At 37.6% G+C, this 14,147-nt stretch overlaps 1 protein-coding gene across 2 annotated transcripts in view; it reads right to left on the bottom strand.

Moving 5' to 3' along the window:
- The window catches only part of GLRA3 (glycine receptor alpha 3), a 193,199-nt gene that overhangs the window by 69,465 nt on the left and 109,587 nt on the right, over positions 1 to 14,147 (bottom strand). For both annotated transcript variants that reach the window (XM_012454689.2, XM_012454690.2), the window contains exon 5: positions 9,433 to 9,515. In XM_012454689.2, coding sequence (XP_012310112.1) covers positions 9,433 to 9,515 — 83 coding nt within the window. The remainder of the gene's footprint in view (positions 1 to 9,432; positions 9,516 to 14,147) is intronic.

Below are 14,147 nucleotides of genomic sequence, written 5' to 3'. Positions count from 1 at the left end.
GATCTCCGTTCTAACTGGCATGAGATGGTATCTCAATGTAGTTTTGATTTGCATTTCTCTAATGACCAGTGATGATGAGCATTTTTTCATATGTTTGTTGGCCTCATGTATGTCTTCTTTTGTAAAGAATCTGTTCATATCCTTCACCAACTTTTGAATGGGCTTGTTTGTTTTTTTCTTGTAAATCTGTTTTTGTTCATTGTAAATTCTGGCTATCAGCCCTTTGTCAGATGGGTAAATTGCAAAAATTTTTTCCCATTCTGTTGGTTGCCAATTCACTCTAATGACTGTTTCTTTTGCCGTGCAGAAGCTGTGGAGTTTAATTAGGTCCCATTTGTCTATTTTGGGTTTTGTTGCCAATGCTCTTGGTGTTTTGGTCATGAAGTCCTTGCCTATGCCTATGTCCTGAATGGTTTTGCCTAGGTTTTCTTCTAGGGTTTTTATGGTGTTAGGTCTTATGTTTAAGTCTTTAATCCATCTGGAGCTGATTTTAGTGTTAGGTGTCAGGAAAGGGTCCAGTTTCTGCTTTCTGCATATGGCTAGCCAGTTTTCCCAACACCACTTATTAAACAGGGAATCCTTTCCCCATTGCTTGTTTTTATCAGGTTTGTCAAAGATCGGATGGTTGTAGATATGTTGTGTTGCCTCCGAGGCCTCTGTTCTGTTCCATTGGTCTATATCTCTGTTTTGGTACCAGTACCATGCTGTTTTGATTACTGTAGCCTTGTAGTATAGTTTGATGTCTGGTAGTGTGATGCCTCCCGCTTTGTTCTTTTTGCTTAGAATTGACTTGGCTATGCGGGCTCTCTTTTGGTTCCATATGAAGTTTAAGGTGGTTTTTTCCAGTTCTGTGAAGAAGGTCATTGGTAGCTTGATGGGGATAGCATGGAATCTGTAAATTACCTTGGGCGGTATGGCCATTTTCACGATATTGATTCTTCCTAACCATGAACATGGAATGTTTCTCCATCTGTTTGTGTCCTCTCTTATTTTGTTGAGCAGTGGTTTGTAGTTCTCCTTGAAGAGGTCCTTTACATTCCTTGTTAGTTGTATTCCTAGGTATTTTATTCTCTTTGTAGCAATTGTGAATGGCAGTTTGCTCTTGATTTGGCTCTCTTTAAGTCTGTTATTTGTGTATAGGAATGCTTGTGATTTTTGCACATTGATTTTGTGTCCTGAGACCTTGCTGAAGTTGCTTATCAATTTCAGGAGATTTTGGGCTGAGATGATGGGGTCTTATAGATATACAATCATGTCGTCTGCAAATAGAGACAATTTGACTTCCTCTTTTCCTAATTGAATACCATTTATTTCCTTTTCTTGCCTGATTGCTCTGGCTAGAACTTCCAGTACTATATTGAATAGGAGTGGTGAGAGAGGGCATCCTTGTCTAGTGCCAGATTTCAAAGGGAATGCTTCCAGTTTTTGCCCATTCAGTATGATGTTGGCTGTTGGTTTGTCATAAATAGCTTTTATTATTTTGAGATATGTTCCATCGACACCTAGTTTATTGAGGGTTTTTAGCATAAAGGGCTGTTGAATTTTGTCGAAGGCCTTCTCTGCATCAATTGAGATAATCATGTGGTTTTTGTCTTTGGTTCTGTTTATGTGGTGAATTACATTTATAGGCTTGCGTATGTTGAACCAGCCTTGCATCCCCGGGATGAATCCTACTTGATCATGGTGAATAAGCTTTTTGATGTGCTGTTGCAATTGGCTTGCCAGTATTTTATTGAAGATTTTTGCATCTATGTTCATCATGGGTATTGGCCTGTAGTTTTCTTTTCTTGTTGAGTCTCTGCCGGGTTTTGGTATTAGGATGATGTTGGTCTCATAAAATGATTTGGGAAGGATTCCCTCTTTTTGGATTATTTGGAATAGTTTCAGAAGGAATGGTACCAGTTCCTCTTTGTATGTCTGGTAGAATTCTGCTGTGAACCTATCTGGACCTGGGTTTTTTTTGGGTGGTAGGCTCTTAGTTGCTGCCTCGACTTCAGACCTTGTTATTGGTCTATTCAGGGTTTCGACTTCTTCCTGGTTTAGGCTTGGGAGGAGGCAACTGTCCAGGAATTTATCCATTTCTTCCAGGTTTTCTAGTTTATGTGCATAGAGTTGTTTGTAATAATCTCTGATGATGTTTTGAATCTGTGGAATCTGTGGTGATATCCCCTTTATCGTTTTTTATTGCATCTATTTGGTTATTCTCTCTTTTCTTTTTTATTAATCTGGCTAGTGGTCTGTCTATTTTGTTGATCTTTTCAAAAAACCAGTTCCTGGATTTATTGATTTTTTGTAGGGTTTTTCATGTCTCCATCTCCTTCAATTCTGCTCTGACCTTAGTTATTTCTTGTCTTCTGCTAGGTTTTGAGTTTTTTTGATCTTGCTCCTCTAGCTCTTTCAATTTTGATGATAGGGTGTCAATTTTAGATCTCTCCTTGCTTCTCATGTGGGCACTTATTGCTATATATTTTCCTCTAGAGACTGCTTTAAATGTGTCCCAGAGATTCTGGTATGTGGTGTCTTTTTTCTCATTGGTTTTGAAGAACATCTTTATTTCTGCCTTCATTTCATTGTTTATCCAGTCAACATTCAAGAGAAAGTTGTTCAGTTTCCATGAAGCTGTGCAGTTCTGGGTTGGTTTCTGAATTCTGAGTTCTAACTTGATTGCACTGTGGTCTGAGAGACTGTTTGTTATGGTTTCTGTTCTTTTGCATTTGCTGAGGAGTGATTTACTTCCAATTATGTGGTCAATTTTAGAGAGGTGTGGTGTGGTGCTGAGAAGAATGTATATTCTGTGGATTTGGGATGGAGAGTTCTGTAAATGTATATTAGGTTTGCTTGTTCCAGGTCTGAGTTCAAGTCCTGGATATCCTTGTTAATTTTCTGTCTCGTTGATCTGTCTAATATTGACAATGGTGTGTTGAAGTCTCCCACTATTATTGTGTGGGAGTCTAAGTCTCTTTGTGCTCCTGTATTAGGTGCATATATATTTAGGATCGTTAGCTCTTCTTGATGCATTGATCCTTTTACCATTATGTAATGTCCTTCTTTGTCTCTTTTGATCGTTGTTGCTTTAAAGTCTATTTTATCAGAGATGAGAATTGCAACTCCAGCTTTTTTTTGCTCTCCATTTGCTTGGTAAATCTTCCATCATCCCTTTATTTTGAGCCTTTGTGTATCCTTGCATGTGACATGGGTTTCCTGGATACAGCACACTGATGGGTTTTGGCTTTTTATCCAATTTGCCAGTCTGTGTCTTTTGATTGGGGCATTTAGACCATTTACGTTTAGGGTTAATATTGTTATGTGTGAATTTGATCCTGTCATTTTGATGCTAGCTGGCTGTTTTGCCCGTTGGTTGATGCAGATTCTTCATTGTGTTGATGCTCTTTACCATTTGGTGTGTTTTTGGAGTGGCTGGTACTGGTTGTTCTTTTCTATGTGTAGTGCCTCTTTCAGGAGCTCTTGTAAAGCCGGTCAGGTGGTGATGAAATCTCTGAGTACTTGCTTGTTCACAAAGGATTTTATTTTTCCTTCACTTGTGAAGCTTAGTTTGGCTGGATATGAAATTCTGGGTTGAAAGTTCTTTTCTTTAAGGATGTTGAATATAGGCCCCCACTCTCTTCTGGCTTGTAGGGTTTCTGCTGAGAGATCTGCTATGAGTCTGATGGGTTTCCCTTTGTGGGTAACCCGACCTTTCTCTCTGGCTGCCCTTAGCATTTTCTCCTTCATTTCAACCCTGGTGAATCTGACGGTTATGTGCCTTGGGGTTGCTCTTCTAGAGGAATATCTTTGTGGTGTTCTCTGTATTTCCTGGACTTGAATATTGGCCTGACTTGCTAGATTGGGGAAGTTTTCCTGGATAATATCCTGAAGAGTATTTTCCAGCTTGGATTCATTCTCTTCGTCACATTCAGGTACACTTATCAAATGTAGATTAGGTCTTTTCCCATAGTCCCGTATTTCTTGTTGACTTTGCTCATTCCTTTTTACCCTGTTTTCTCTAATCTTGCCTTCTTGTTTTATTTCATTGAGTTGATCTTCGACCTCTGATATCCTTTCTTCTGCTTGGTCAATTTGGCTGTTGAAACTTGTGCATGCTTCGTGAAGTTCTCGTGTTGTGTTTTTCAGCTCCATCAATTCACTCATATTCTTCTCTAAGTTGTCCATTCTCATTAGCATTTCGTCAAATCTTTTTTCAAGGTTCTTAGTTTCTTTGCATTGAGTTAGAACATGTTCTTTTAGCTCACGGAAGTTTCTTATCACCCACTTTCTGAAGGCTTATTCTGTCATTTCATCACACTCATTCTCCATCCAGTCTTGTTCCCTTGCTTGTGAGGAGTTGTGATCCCTTGTAGGAGGAGAGGTGTTCTGGTTTCGGGTGTTTTCATCCTTTTTGCGCTGGTTTCTTCCCATCTTTGTGGATTTATCCACCTGTCGGCTTTGTAGTTGTTGACTTTCTGATTGGGTCTCTGAGTGGACGTCCTGTTTGTTGTTGATGAAGTTATTTCTGTTTCTTAGTTTTCCTTTTAACTGTCTGGCCTCTCTGCTGTAGGACTGCTGAGGTCCACTCCAGGCCCTGCTTTCCTGGGGATCACTTACAGCAGCTGCCGAACAGTAAAGGTGGCTACCAGTTTCTTCTTCTGCTTTGTCCCAGAAGGATACCTGCCAAATGTCAGTCTGAGCTCTCCTTTATGAGGTTACTCTTTGGATATACGGGGGTCAGGGAGCTGCTTGAGGAAACAGTCTGTCGTTTATATTAGCTCAGGTGCTGAGCTGTGAGCCCTGTTGTTCATTCAGAGCTGCTGGGCCAGTAAATTTAAGTCTGCTGCAGCAGAACTCATAAACCCCCCTTTTTTTTCCCCAGGTGTTCTGTCCCAGGGAGTTAGGGCTTTATGAGTTTCCGCTGTGCTGCTGCTTTTTTTTTTCTTCAGGGCTGACCTGCTCACAAGGAGGCAGCCTAGTCTCTCTCAGCCTGCAGAGGCTTCGCTGAGCTGCTGTGGGCTCTTCCCAGCTGCCGTGTGAATTTCCCTGTAGTCCTGTTTATATGGGTGTAGTTAGAACTGCTTCCGCAATGTTGGCCTGCCTCTGTAATGACGGACTCTCTCTGTAATGGCAGGTTGCCTCAGCAACGGCAGGCTGCCTTGGCAATGGCAGGCTGCCTCAGTAATGGCAGACGCCCATCCCCACAGAGCTGGACCATCCCGGGTTCAGCTGTGCTTGCTGTGAAACTCTCAACCCAGAGCGTTTCCAATTGCTGTTTTTTTGTTTTTGTTTTTGTTTTTGTGGGAGTGGGAGGAGCCGGGCCTGATCTCCTGGCTCCCTGCCTCAGAGCCTTTTATTTTTTAGTTGAATGGTCGGCCCTCTCCCAGGTGTCCTGGTTGCCTGTTGAATAGGTGCTGGGATCTGTGTGATTTCCTGTGCGGCAACCCACTGCGCTGCTGAAACTGCGGCTCTGAGATTCGTGGTGCTTTTTTGCCTGGGAATCTCCTGGCCTGGCTCCCTGTTTCAGCTCCCCTAGCTGGCTAAGTGGGAACACAGTCCTGTTTACTCTGTGCCGGGAGCCGCTGCGCCAGGGTGCAGGCAAAACAGCCGCACCAGCCAAAACAGCCACACTGGCGACATGTGGGGCTCCTCCGCCTGGGAATCTCCTAGTCTGTGGGCAATAAAAATCCATCTGGAAATGTGGCATCCACTCACCCTCTGCACTTTCACTCGGAGCTGCAATCCTGAGCTGCATCTAACCAACCATTTTCTAATTTTGTTCTCTTATTCACTTTCTCTTTTGTTTAAAAAGTATACCATTAACATTTACTTATCATCTTTAATTGAATTATTATATTGGCATAAATATAATTTATCTTATTATATTCCAGGTATCCTCTGAAATTCTTGAAAGGAGAGACCTTTTGGCTTGATTTATTGTTATATCACCCAACATAATATGTGGAATATATTAGGTATTTGATAGATATTTTCAACTGATGCTTAAATGAAAGATTATTTCCCAGGCCACTTGGAACAGTCTTGACCATTGATATATATTTATTGAACTTTTACTGAATTTAAGCAACTTTTACAAAATTTATTGAACTTTTACTGAAATTGTACCATTACAAGCCATTAAAGTGTTTGCTTTTCAATTATGTTTCCTTTTTGCCTGCTTCCCATGTCTTAATATTATTGAACATTTTCTTTTTTCTTTTTTGAAGTTAGATTTCATTCAAAAGTAGACCCTGGGATTTTTACAGCTCTTGCTTTCTGGTGGGTTAAACTCTTTTTACCTACGTTCCAGTGAGTTCCACTAATTTACAATCTTTTATCTTGTCATTTTAAACCACTATTTAAAGAGAAAGAAAGAAAAATAGATATAAATTTTTCTTAAAATGTATATATAGGCTGGGCATGGTGACTCACCCCTGTAATCCCAGCACTTGGGAAGTCAAGGCAGGTGAATCACCTGAGGTCAGAAATTCAAGACCAGCCTGACCAACATGGAGAAACCCCGTTTCTACTGAAAATACAAAAAATTAGCCAGGCATGGTGGCATATGCCTGTAATCCCAGCTACTTGGGAGGCCGAGGCAGGAGAATCACTTGAACCTGCAAGGTGGAGGTTGCGGTGAGCCGAGATCATGCCGTTGTACTCCAGCCTGGGTAACAAGAGCAAAACTCCGTCTCAAACAAACAAACCATCTATCTATCTATCTATCTATCTATCTATCTATCTATCTGTCTGTCTATACACACACACACACATATGCAGATTTGTATGTATGTGTATATATACATACACACATATATATATAGAAATGTGGGCATTTCTTAATATATATGTATATACAATATATATTATATATGTGTGTATATATATGAAATTGTCCTAAAAACATTTTAAGAAAAAAAAGCCTTGAATAACTTGACTTTAGTAGCTTCTACTTTAAATGACATTAGCATCTACTAAAGGAGTTTAGTAAACAAAGTCTCTATGGTGAGCTAAATTAAAATTGATTTCTAATAGGAGAGCAGGAAGTGCTTAACAACTGAAATATTAAAGAACCCCTTGAACAACCCACTCATATTTCTTATAGAGGAATTAAGAAACAAGGGGGAAGAGGAAGAGAGGCTCTCTTTTCTCATGTTGAGTTTTAGATTGCTTTGGAAATGTTCTGACAAGGGCAGGCACTTGAGCGGTCTTATTATGTCAGCTCTTGTGTTCTGCAAAATAGCTTACTAGCTTTCCTTATTCAAAAAAGGAAGCCCAGTGATATAACCAACCCTCAGGCACTGTACTTTTTCTCATCTTTCTTTAATAACTAAGGTTCGTGGAATAACAGATTTCACTCACTGCCCCCACGTTCTCATCACTCACTTAAAAAAAAAAAAGTTTTTTAGATTCCAGCTTTGACCGTCATCATTCTAGTCAGATTTGCCTCTGTTGACAATAACAATTGCTTTTTTCAAGTCCTTTATGAAAAGCTTTTTGCAGCATTTGATTTTGTTACACAAAACTCCTTGACAGTTCCTTCTGTTTTGAGATTGAATAGTGTTGATTTTAATTTGCCATCTATGACAACCCTTTGTCTGGAAGTTCTTCCAACAACTTCTAAAGGTAGGCATTTCTTAAGGGTCTGTTCTTGTTCTTGTTTGTGTTTTTGTTTTCCTCTCTACATTCTCTTCTTCAGCTGTTTCATCGGATTCCTTGAACCACTCTGTATATGGCTTTTAATAGTTGATCTTCACTTTTCACTCCTCTCTTTGGCTTTGGACCTAAATTTCCCAGGCCTCAAACATATTAAGATGGATTTTTATCAACAGTCCCATCAACATTTCTTTCTCATCCCCTGTTCCCTTTCTTCATCAGTACTTCTAATCTGATCTTCATAGTACTTCTAATGTGTTAGTACATTTATCTAAGCTCTTTAGCTCTGACTCACAAGCACTCAGTGACTTCACTTCCACTCTGAATCAACCTCTCCCATTTCTACCTTTCACATAACTGCTTTTTGTCCTACTTTCTGTTCTTTTTGCTGGAAAATCATGAGAACTTCTTAAATAATCTTGTTTCATTTGATTAAAATAATCTTTAAGAGGTACAGCAAGTACCAAATAATTTTCTTCGCCCTAATATGTTGACCATTTCTCATGCCTATTGAATAACATCCAGCCCCCTGGTTTAGTAATGAGGGTGCCACTAGACTGTTGTGCACATTTTTAAACTCTATACCCTAAATGTACTTAATTTTTCAACCAAGGTACACTATCAGCCTGTCCTCAAATGGCCTCTCTTAAATTTCAAAATTCTGCTGCTCCCTCCACGTAGATTAATTGCTAAGTAGCTCCCCAAATTTTAATTTATTTCCTGTCATTTACATTAGTAGTTTATTCATGTGTATGCTAATTAATTATTTAAGAACTACTTACAAAATAATCAATTTAAATGTTATAAGTAGGAGTTCTTATCAGAGAAATGGATATTTCCACTTAAGAAAAAACAAATGGGAGGGGGAGGGGGGATAGTCATATTGCCCCACAAAGTAGGTGCGCCATCTAGTGACTACTGCATCACACTACAAGCCTTGTCTTTGACACCCAGAGTAGTGTGAGGATCCGCCTTCAAATTTCCCTCAAGGAGTATGTCAAACCTTTTTCCCCCTCGTATAACAAGAGAAAATATTGCATATTGCTTAATGTTTGCATGGGATTATACACTGTAAACAAATAATTTAGGGATAATTATACAGATCAGAGAAATATTCATCTGTGTTAACATCAATTAGTGAGGCACATAGGTCTACTTTGAAAGAAGAAATTTAGAGGAAAACCTGAAAGCTGGAATAAGTCTGTGAGAAAGCGTGATAAGTTTTTTCTTCTGAGACAATATACATACCATACCCAGCAGAGTGATATTAAGATAATCAGCATTAGTTCTCAGAAGCAGCACAAGTTTGGAGGCAGACAGTTTGTCATTGTCACCTTAGTGAATTGGAGCCCAATACTCAATCATTCAGCATGACCATTTTCACATTTACTCAATCATTCACATGACCATTATCCCCATGAAAACACGGGATAACAATATCTTTGTCAGTATAAGAAAAAAATATATATAGACACTTGGTTGATAAGAGGCTTCCAATAAATGTGACAGTTCGTGTTTAATGATTACCACCCTTTTCACTTCTGATGATGTGAATGGAAACATATATTTACATTTCAAGCTTTAAAAATCTGTTATTTCTAGATCCTCAATTTGTTTCTTTCTCATAGTATAGGGTGCATGTGTTGAGAGAGATTATTTTCAGTACCTGGTGAAAGGTTACATGCCTATTCAGTAAATATGTGACCAAAATAAATTATTCATATTAGGCATTAAAAGCTTGTATCTACTATATTGTCAAAGTATTTTTAAAGGTAAGTCGTTCATACTTACAGCTTTCCAGTTGCATTATACATGTTTGTACATCCATGGGAAAATTCTTGAGATCCATTGGACAGGAAAGTGTTAATGTTAATCTGAAAGTCAAAGTAATTGTTTTTAAAGGAAATTTATGACATTATATTAACATTCTATTGTTCAGGAAAAACAATGTTGCTTTGGTAGTGACTAACCCAGATTTAAGTAAAAATTTCTCCAGCTTATGTATATTACTTACTATAAAATAGCTATGCCGTTATATACAATCTGGCTTTGGTGGGCTGGGGGTTAGATAGTTGCACATCTTAGGTTGGTGCAAAAGTAATCGTGGGCAAACAGCAATTACTTTTGCACCAACCTAAATATAAGCATCCCACCGTATTTATATATGTATGTGTTTATTTATTCAATTAGAAAGAGCTGTGGATGTCTAGTAAATGTCTGTATTCCAAGAAGACACTCTCAAAAGAGAAATTTGAGAGTGGATTCTATAAAATTAATGCCGACTGTCAAAAGGTATCCCTCCTTGCAAATCACATACTATATTCGAGAGGCATTGGAGTTCTAAACGTGGAAAAGCAGTGCAGAGGAGCAATCTTATGTAACTTTCAGTCATCATTATAACGCCCCCGAAGTTGTCAGTGAACATTCAGCAGTGTATTCAGTAAAGTGAATCTGGAGGACTTGAAAAGTTAGGCCTCACGGTCCCTGGTGTGGGATAAGGGAATCTTCAGGGGCAGGAAATAACCCTCTAGAATATTCATGATCTGATTCCATGCTCATCAGACAAACTTCTGATTTGGCTTCACACAAAGCCTGGATGTTGTATACCAATATTCTGCTCATTGGAGAGGCTCTCCTCCAACTTCCAGGGAGAATTAGTATGTTGATATTCCAGAAAATTCATCACCTTTGAATGCTTTTTGTTAGAAAAGCATACTACCCAGATCTCTCAACGGCTGTTTTTGTAGTTTCTAAACCTGAGGAAGAGATGCTGAAATCCACTCAAGTTTATTCAAATGAAGTTCTTTCTGAGAACTCTTTAGCAAGCCTCTTGTATTGAGAATATTCCCATCGAAATTCAGTGTATTCATGAGCACCCTAGGTGGATTAGTTTACTTAAATTTCGTGACCCTTGGATGATTACTTCAAATCTTCTATACTGCAGTTTTCTCATCTTTAAAATGAAGATAACAATAGTACCTACCCCAGAGAGTTGCTGTGAGCAGAACATGAATTAATACACGTAAGTGCTTAGATGAGTGCTTCAGCCATAGAACACCCTCAACAAACAGTGGTTATTAGTGATTATTAGTGCATTCAGCCACTCCCAGAACCCTTCATTTACCCATCCCCTGAATTCTATAGTGTAGGCACAAAGATGACTGAATTAAATTACATATTAAGAACTAGTTAGCTAGGTATGGTGTCTCACGCCTATAATTCTGGCATTTTGGGAGACTAAGACAGAAGGTTCACTTGAGCCCAGTAGTGTGAAATCATCCTGGGCAGCATAAAAAGACTCCATCACTACAAATAAAAGAAAAATAAATAAAAATTAGCCAGGTGTGGCATGTGCGCCTATAATCCCAGCTGCTTGGGAGGCTGAGGCGAGAGTATGGCTTGACCCCAGGAGGTTGAGGCCGCAATGAGCTAGGATCACATTGACGAACTCTAGCCTGGGTGACAGAGCAAGACCTTGTCTCTTAAACAAAAGAAAGAAAGAAAAGAAAGAAAAGAAAAGAAAGAGAAAGAAAGAGAAAGGAAGGAAGAAAGGAAGAAGGAGGGAAGGAAGGAAGGAGAAAGAAGAGAGAGCTGTTTAAGCTTTAACAAAAAATAGTCAGCACCTCTACTAAATATAACCACATTCTTCAAACTGACATTTTTATGTAGACCACAGACATAAAGTTAGAATGATGTATATTCTACAGAGAGTATGCTTGGTGAGTTAGGCCCAATTAACATAATTTGGGACACATAAATGGACAGAGTGAAACTGCTGAATTTTTAAGAGTCTCAGGAGGATAATCTGGTAATTCATTCGAGTCAGAGTCCATAACACCCTAGAATAATTCATAGAGTCCAATATTCAAAAGCAATTTTTCTCCTGGCTCAGCTAGGTTAAGTATCATTGTGTAAATTTACAAAGTTCTCTCTGAAAAAGGCAATTGTAAAATTAGGTGGACACAATGTTCTCTGCCTTGTGAAAGGGTTTATTAGAAGTGTATGCACACGTACATTTTGAATGTACACACATTAATTTTCCAAATCTCCAAGGCTCTCAGAAAGCCAGTTTCAAACGCTGAATTGTAAAATTAATTCTGTGACCTTTTATTTGGAAGTAAATAGCGTTCTCAGAATCTTTTCCACACTCTCACCATGCATGTGATGTCAAATTCATATCCTGGCTATTTTTCTGGCATACAAAAAAGAGACATTACATAATTCTAAAAAAATAGCACTTGAAAGGAATTATTTGGCAAAGAAAAACACAGTTTGTAACACTTGTGTCATAAATCATATCCTGAGAAAATCTATTCATCGACTTTCTTTCTTTCTGTTTAAGGTACAATACAATTGCTCCTTTCACAGCATATTGAAAAATATGTGTCAACTTGGTGGGTATGATACTGAATTTCTTTATCAAAACACTAAATTAAAGATCTGTCTTGACCACTTCAAAAGAAAACTAAACCAAGAGGCAATTAATCACATTCTACTGTTTTGGAAATGAATGTCTACTTGTGTGAGAGGGACACTAAGTTATCTTTCTGAGACAAGATACATAAACAGGATATGGCATTTCTTCTTTTCCTTTAAGAAGTCTTGGGAAAGACTTTTAAGATTAGTGCCTAGAGAAACAGTAATGTTAGAAAAGCTGACAATACTCTGTGACAAACAATTGATCTCATTAAAACTCAGTTATTGCCCATTTTTGAACAAGCATTGCCTAATGTGTCTATCTCAACCACTAATTGAATTAAAAAATGTTTGCTGACTTTATTAGAGACTTTGCACATAAATGAGTATTTTTATTAGCTCCTAATAATTCTTTATTTACTGCCATAAGAACAGTGGCCTCAATTAGCAATTTAATTAATTTTAATATATATTATCTGTAATATCATATTTAGATAACACATCTATTAGACAATGTTTATTGTGTGGTAAGCAGTATTTTAAGCACTTTATGTATGTTAACTCATTTATTCTGCACTACAAATTTACAAGAATAGGTAAATGATATTACCCTGTTTTAGAGATAAGGTAGCTTAGAGGTTAAGTGACTCAGCTGACATTACACATCAAAAATTGAGAGAGCTGAATTTGCAGCCTTGGGGTTCTAGTTCTAGATTTTGTGCTCTTAACCTTTCAGTATACTTTCTCTCAAAGGCACTGAAGCATTTTTCATGAAAATGGGTTCTGTAATTAATATGACATTTAAAATTATGTATTCATTATAATACAAGAAATGATACATTGCATGCATGTATCAGTTATTAAATTTAAAGTAAAGCATACATAAATAATTCTTCCAAAAGATATCAGAGAAATGTAGTTAAACTCTAGGAAATATAAGGAATTTCCCCAGATATTTGATATAGTTGAATGATTTATTATATGATTATGAATGATTTTGTAAAAGGTAAATCACTCTTAGGAGAGATGAGATTGCTGGAGCATTAGAAGGGAGATTAGAATGAGCTTCTGTAACCTCCTTCTGGAGTTTAACTGTCATCTGATCATAGAGACAATCATTGATCTCAACAACCCATCACCAAAACAATCTCAGTATTGTTGATGGTTTCTTTATGAAACTCTGGACCTCTTTAGAAAAACATACACAATTACGTGTATGTTAAATTCCCCTTACAACAAATATTTTATAGTATTGTAAATTAATTTCCCTTGAATAAACAGTACTTAAAAAAGCAACTATCAAAATAAGTTTGCTTTCTTATTTAAAAATTAATGACTGTCAATGTTAAAAAATGCATATTATCATACAATCAAACTAGTTATTGTCACAAACTTCAGAGAGTGATTCTATTTGCCTTAAATAAAAGTTAAAATTTTATCATGATCATTGTCAAGTTGCTGTGCATAGCATCCTTCACATAAAATTTCTTCCTGTGATTTGATTTTTAATGCAAGAATGCTTCTGTACTATAAGTAGTAAACTTGGGTTTGTTAGTAATATTAGTAAAGTTAGAAAGTATATTATATTTAACTGCCTATGATGTGATTCCATTATTCTGTGATAAAGATATTATCATCTTCATTTGACAAGTGACAAAACTGAGGCTCAGATACGTTAATAACTTGAGTTCATGCTGCCTTGATTTGTGGATTTTGGGAAAAAACAGAAGTTATAATTTTCTTAAAAGGTAAAAATAACAACTTTAGTGCCTATGGTGTGTCTGGCACTATGCTGCTTTCTTTATTTAACGTATTTTAATACATTATTTCAGGCTCAAGGTAATTAGTATTGTTACTGCCATGCACATAACAAAAATGAGCCTTTTAGAAGTAAAAAGACTTAACCCAAATCACAGCTAGTCAATAGCAGAGCCTCGATCTGGGCTGGGAGACATATTCCTCCTTCATCCTCTTGTGCCCTTATACCTCCTTTAGTTTGTATACTAAGACTACAAAGCTCTGATTATCCTTTTATCTGAGCCATTTTTCAGAGTTGTTTATGCAGATGATCATTTTGAGAAATCAGAACA

This window comes from Aotus nancymaae, unplaced genomic scaffold, assembly GCF_030222135.1.
Source record: "Aotus nancymaae isolate 86718 unplaced genomic scaffold, 86718_ANA_hifiasm-v0.15.2.pri h1tg000115l, whole genome shotgun sequence".
NCBI lineage: Eukaryota > Metazoa > Chordata > Mammalia > Primates > Aotidae > Aotus > Aotus nancymaae.
This window is presented reverse-complemented; position numbering and strand designations above follow the sequence as displayed.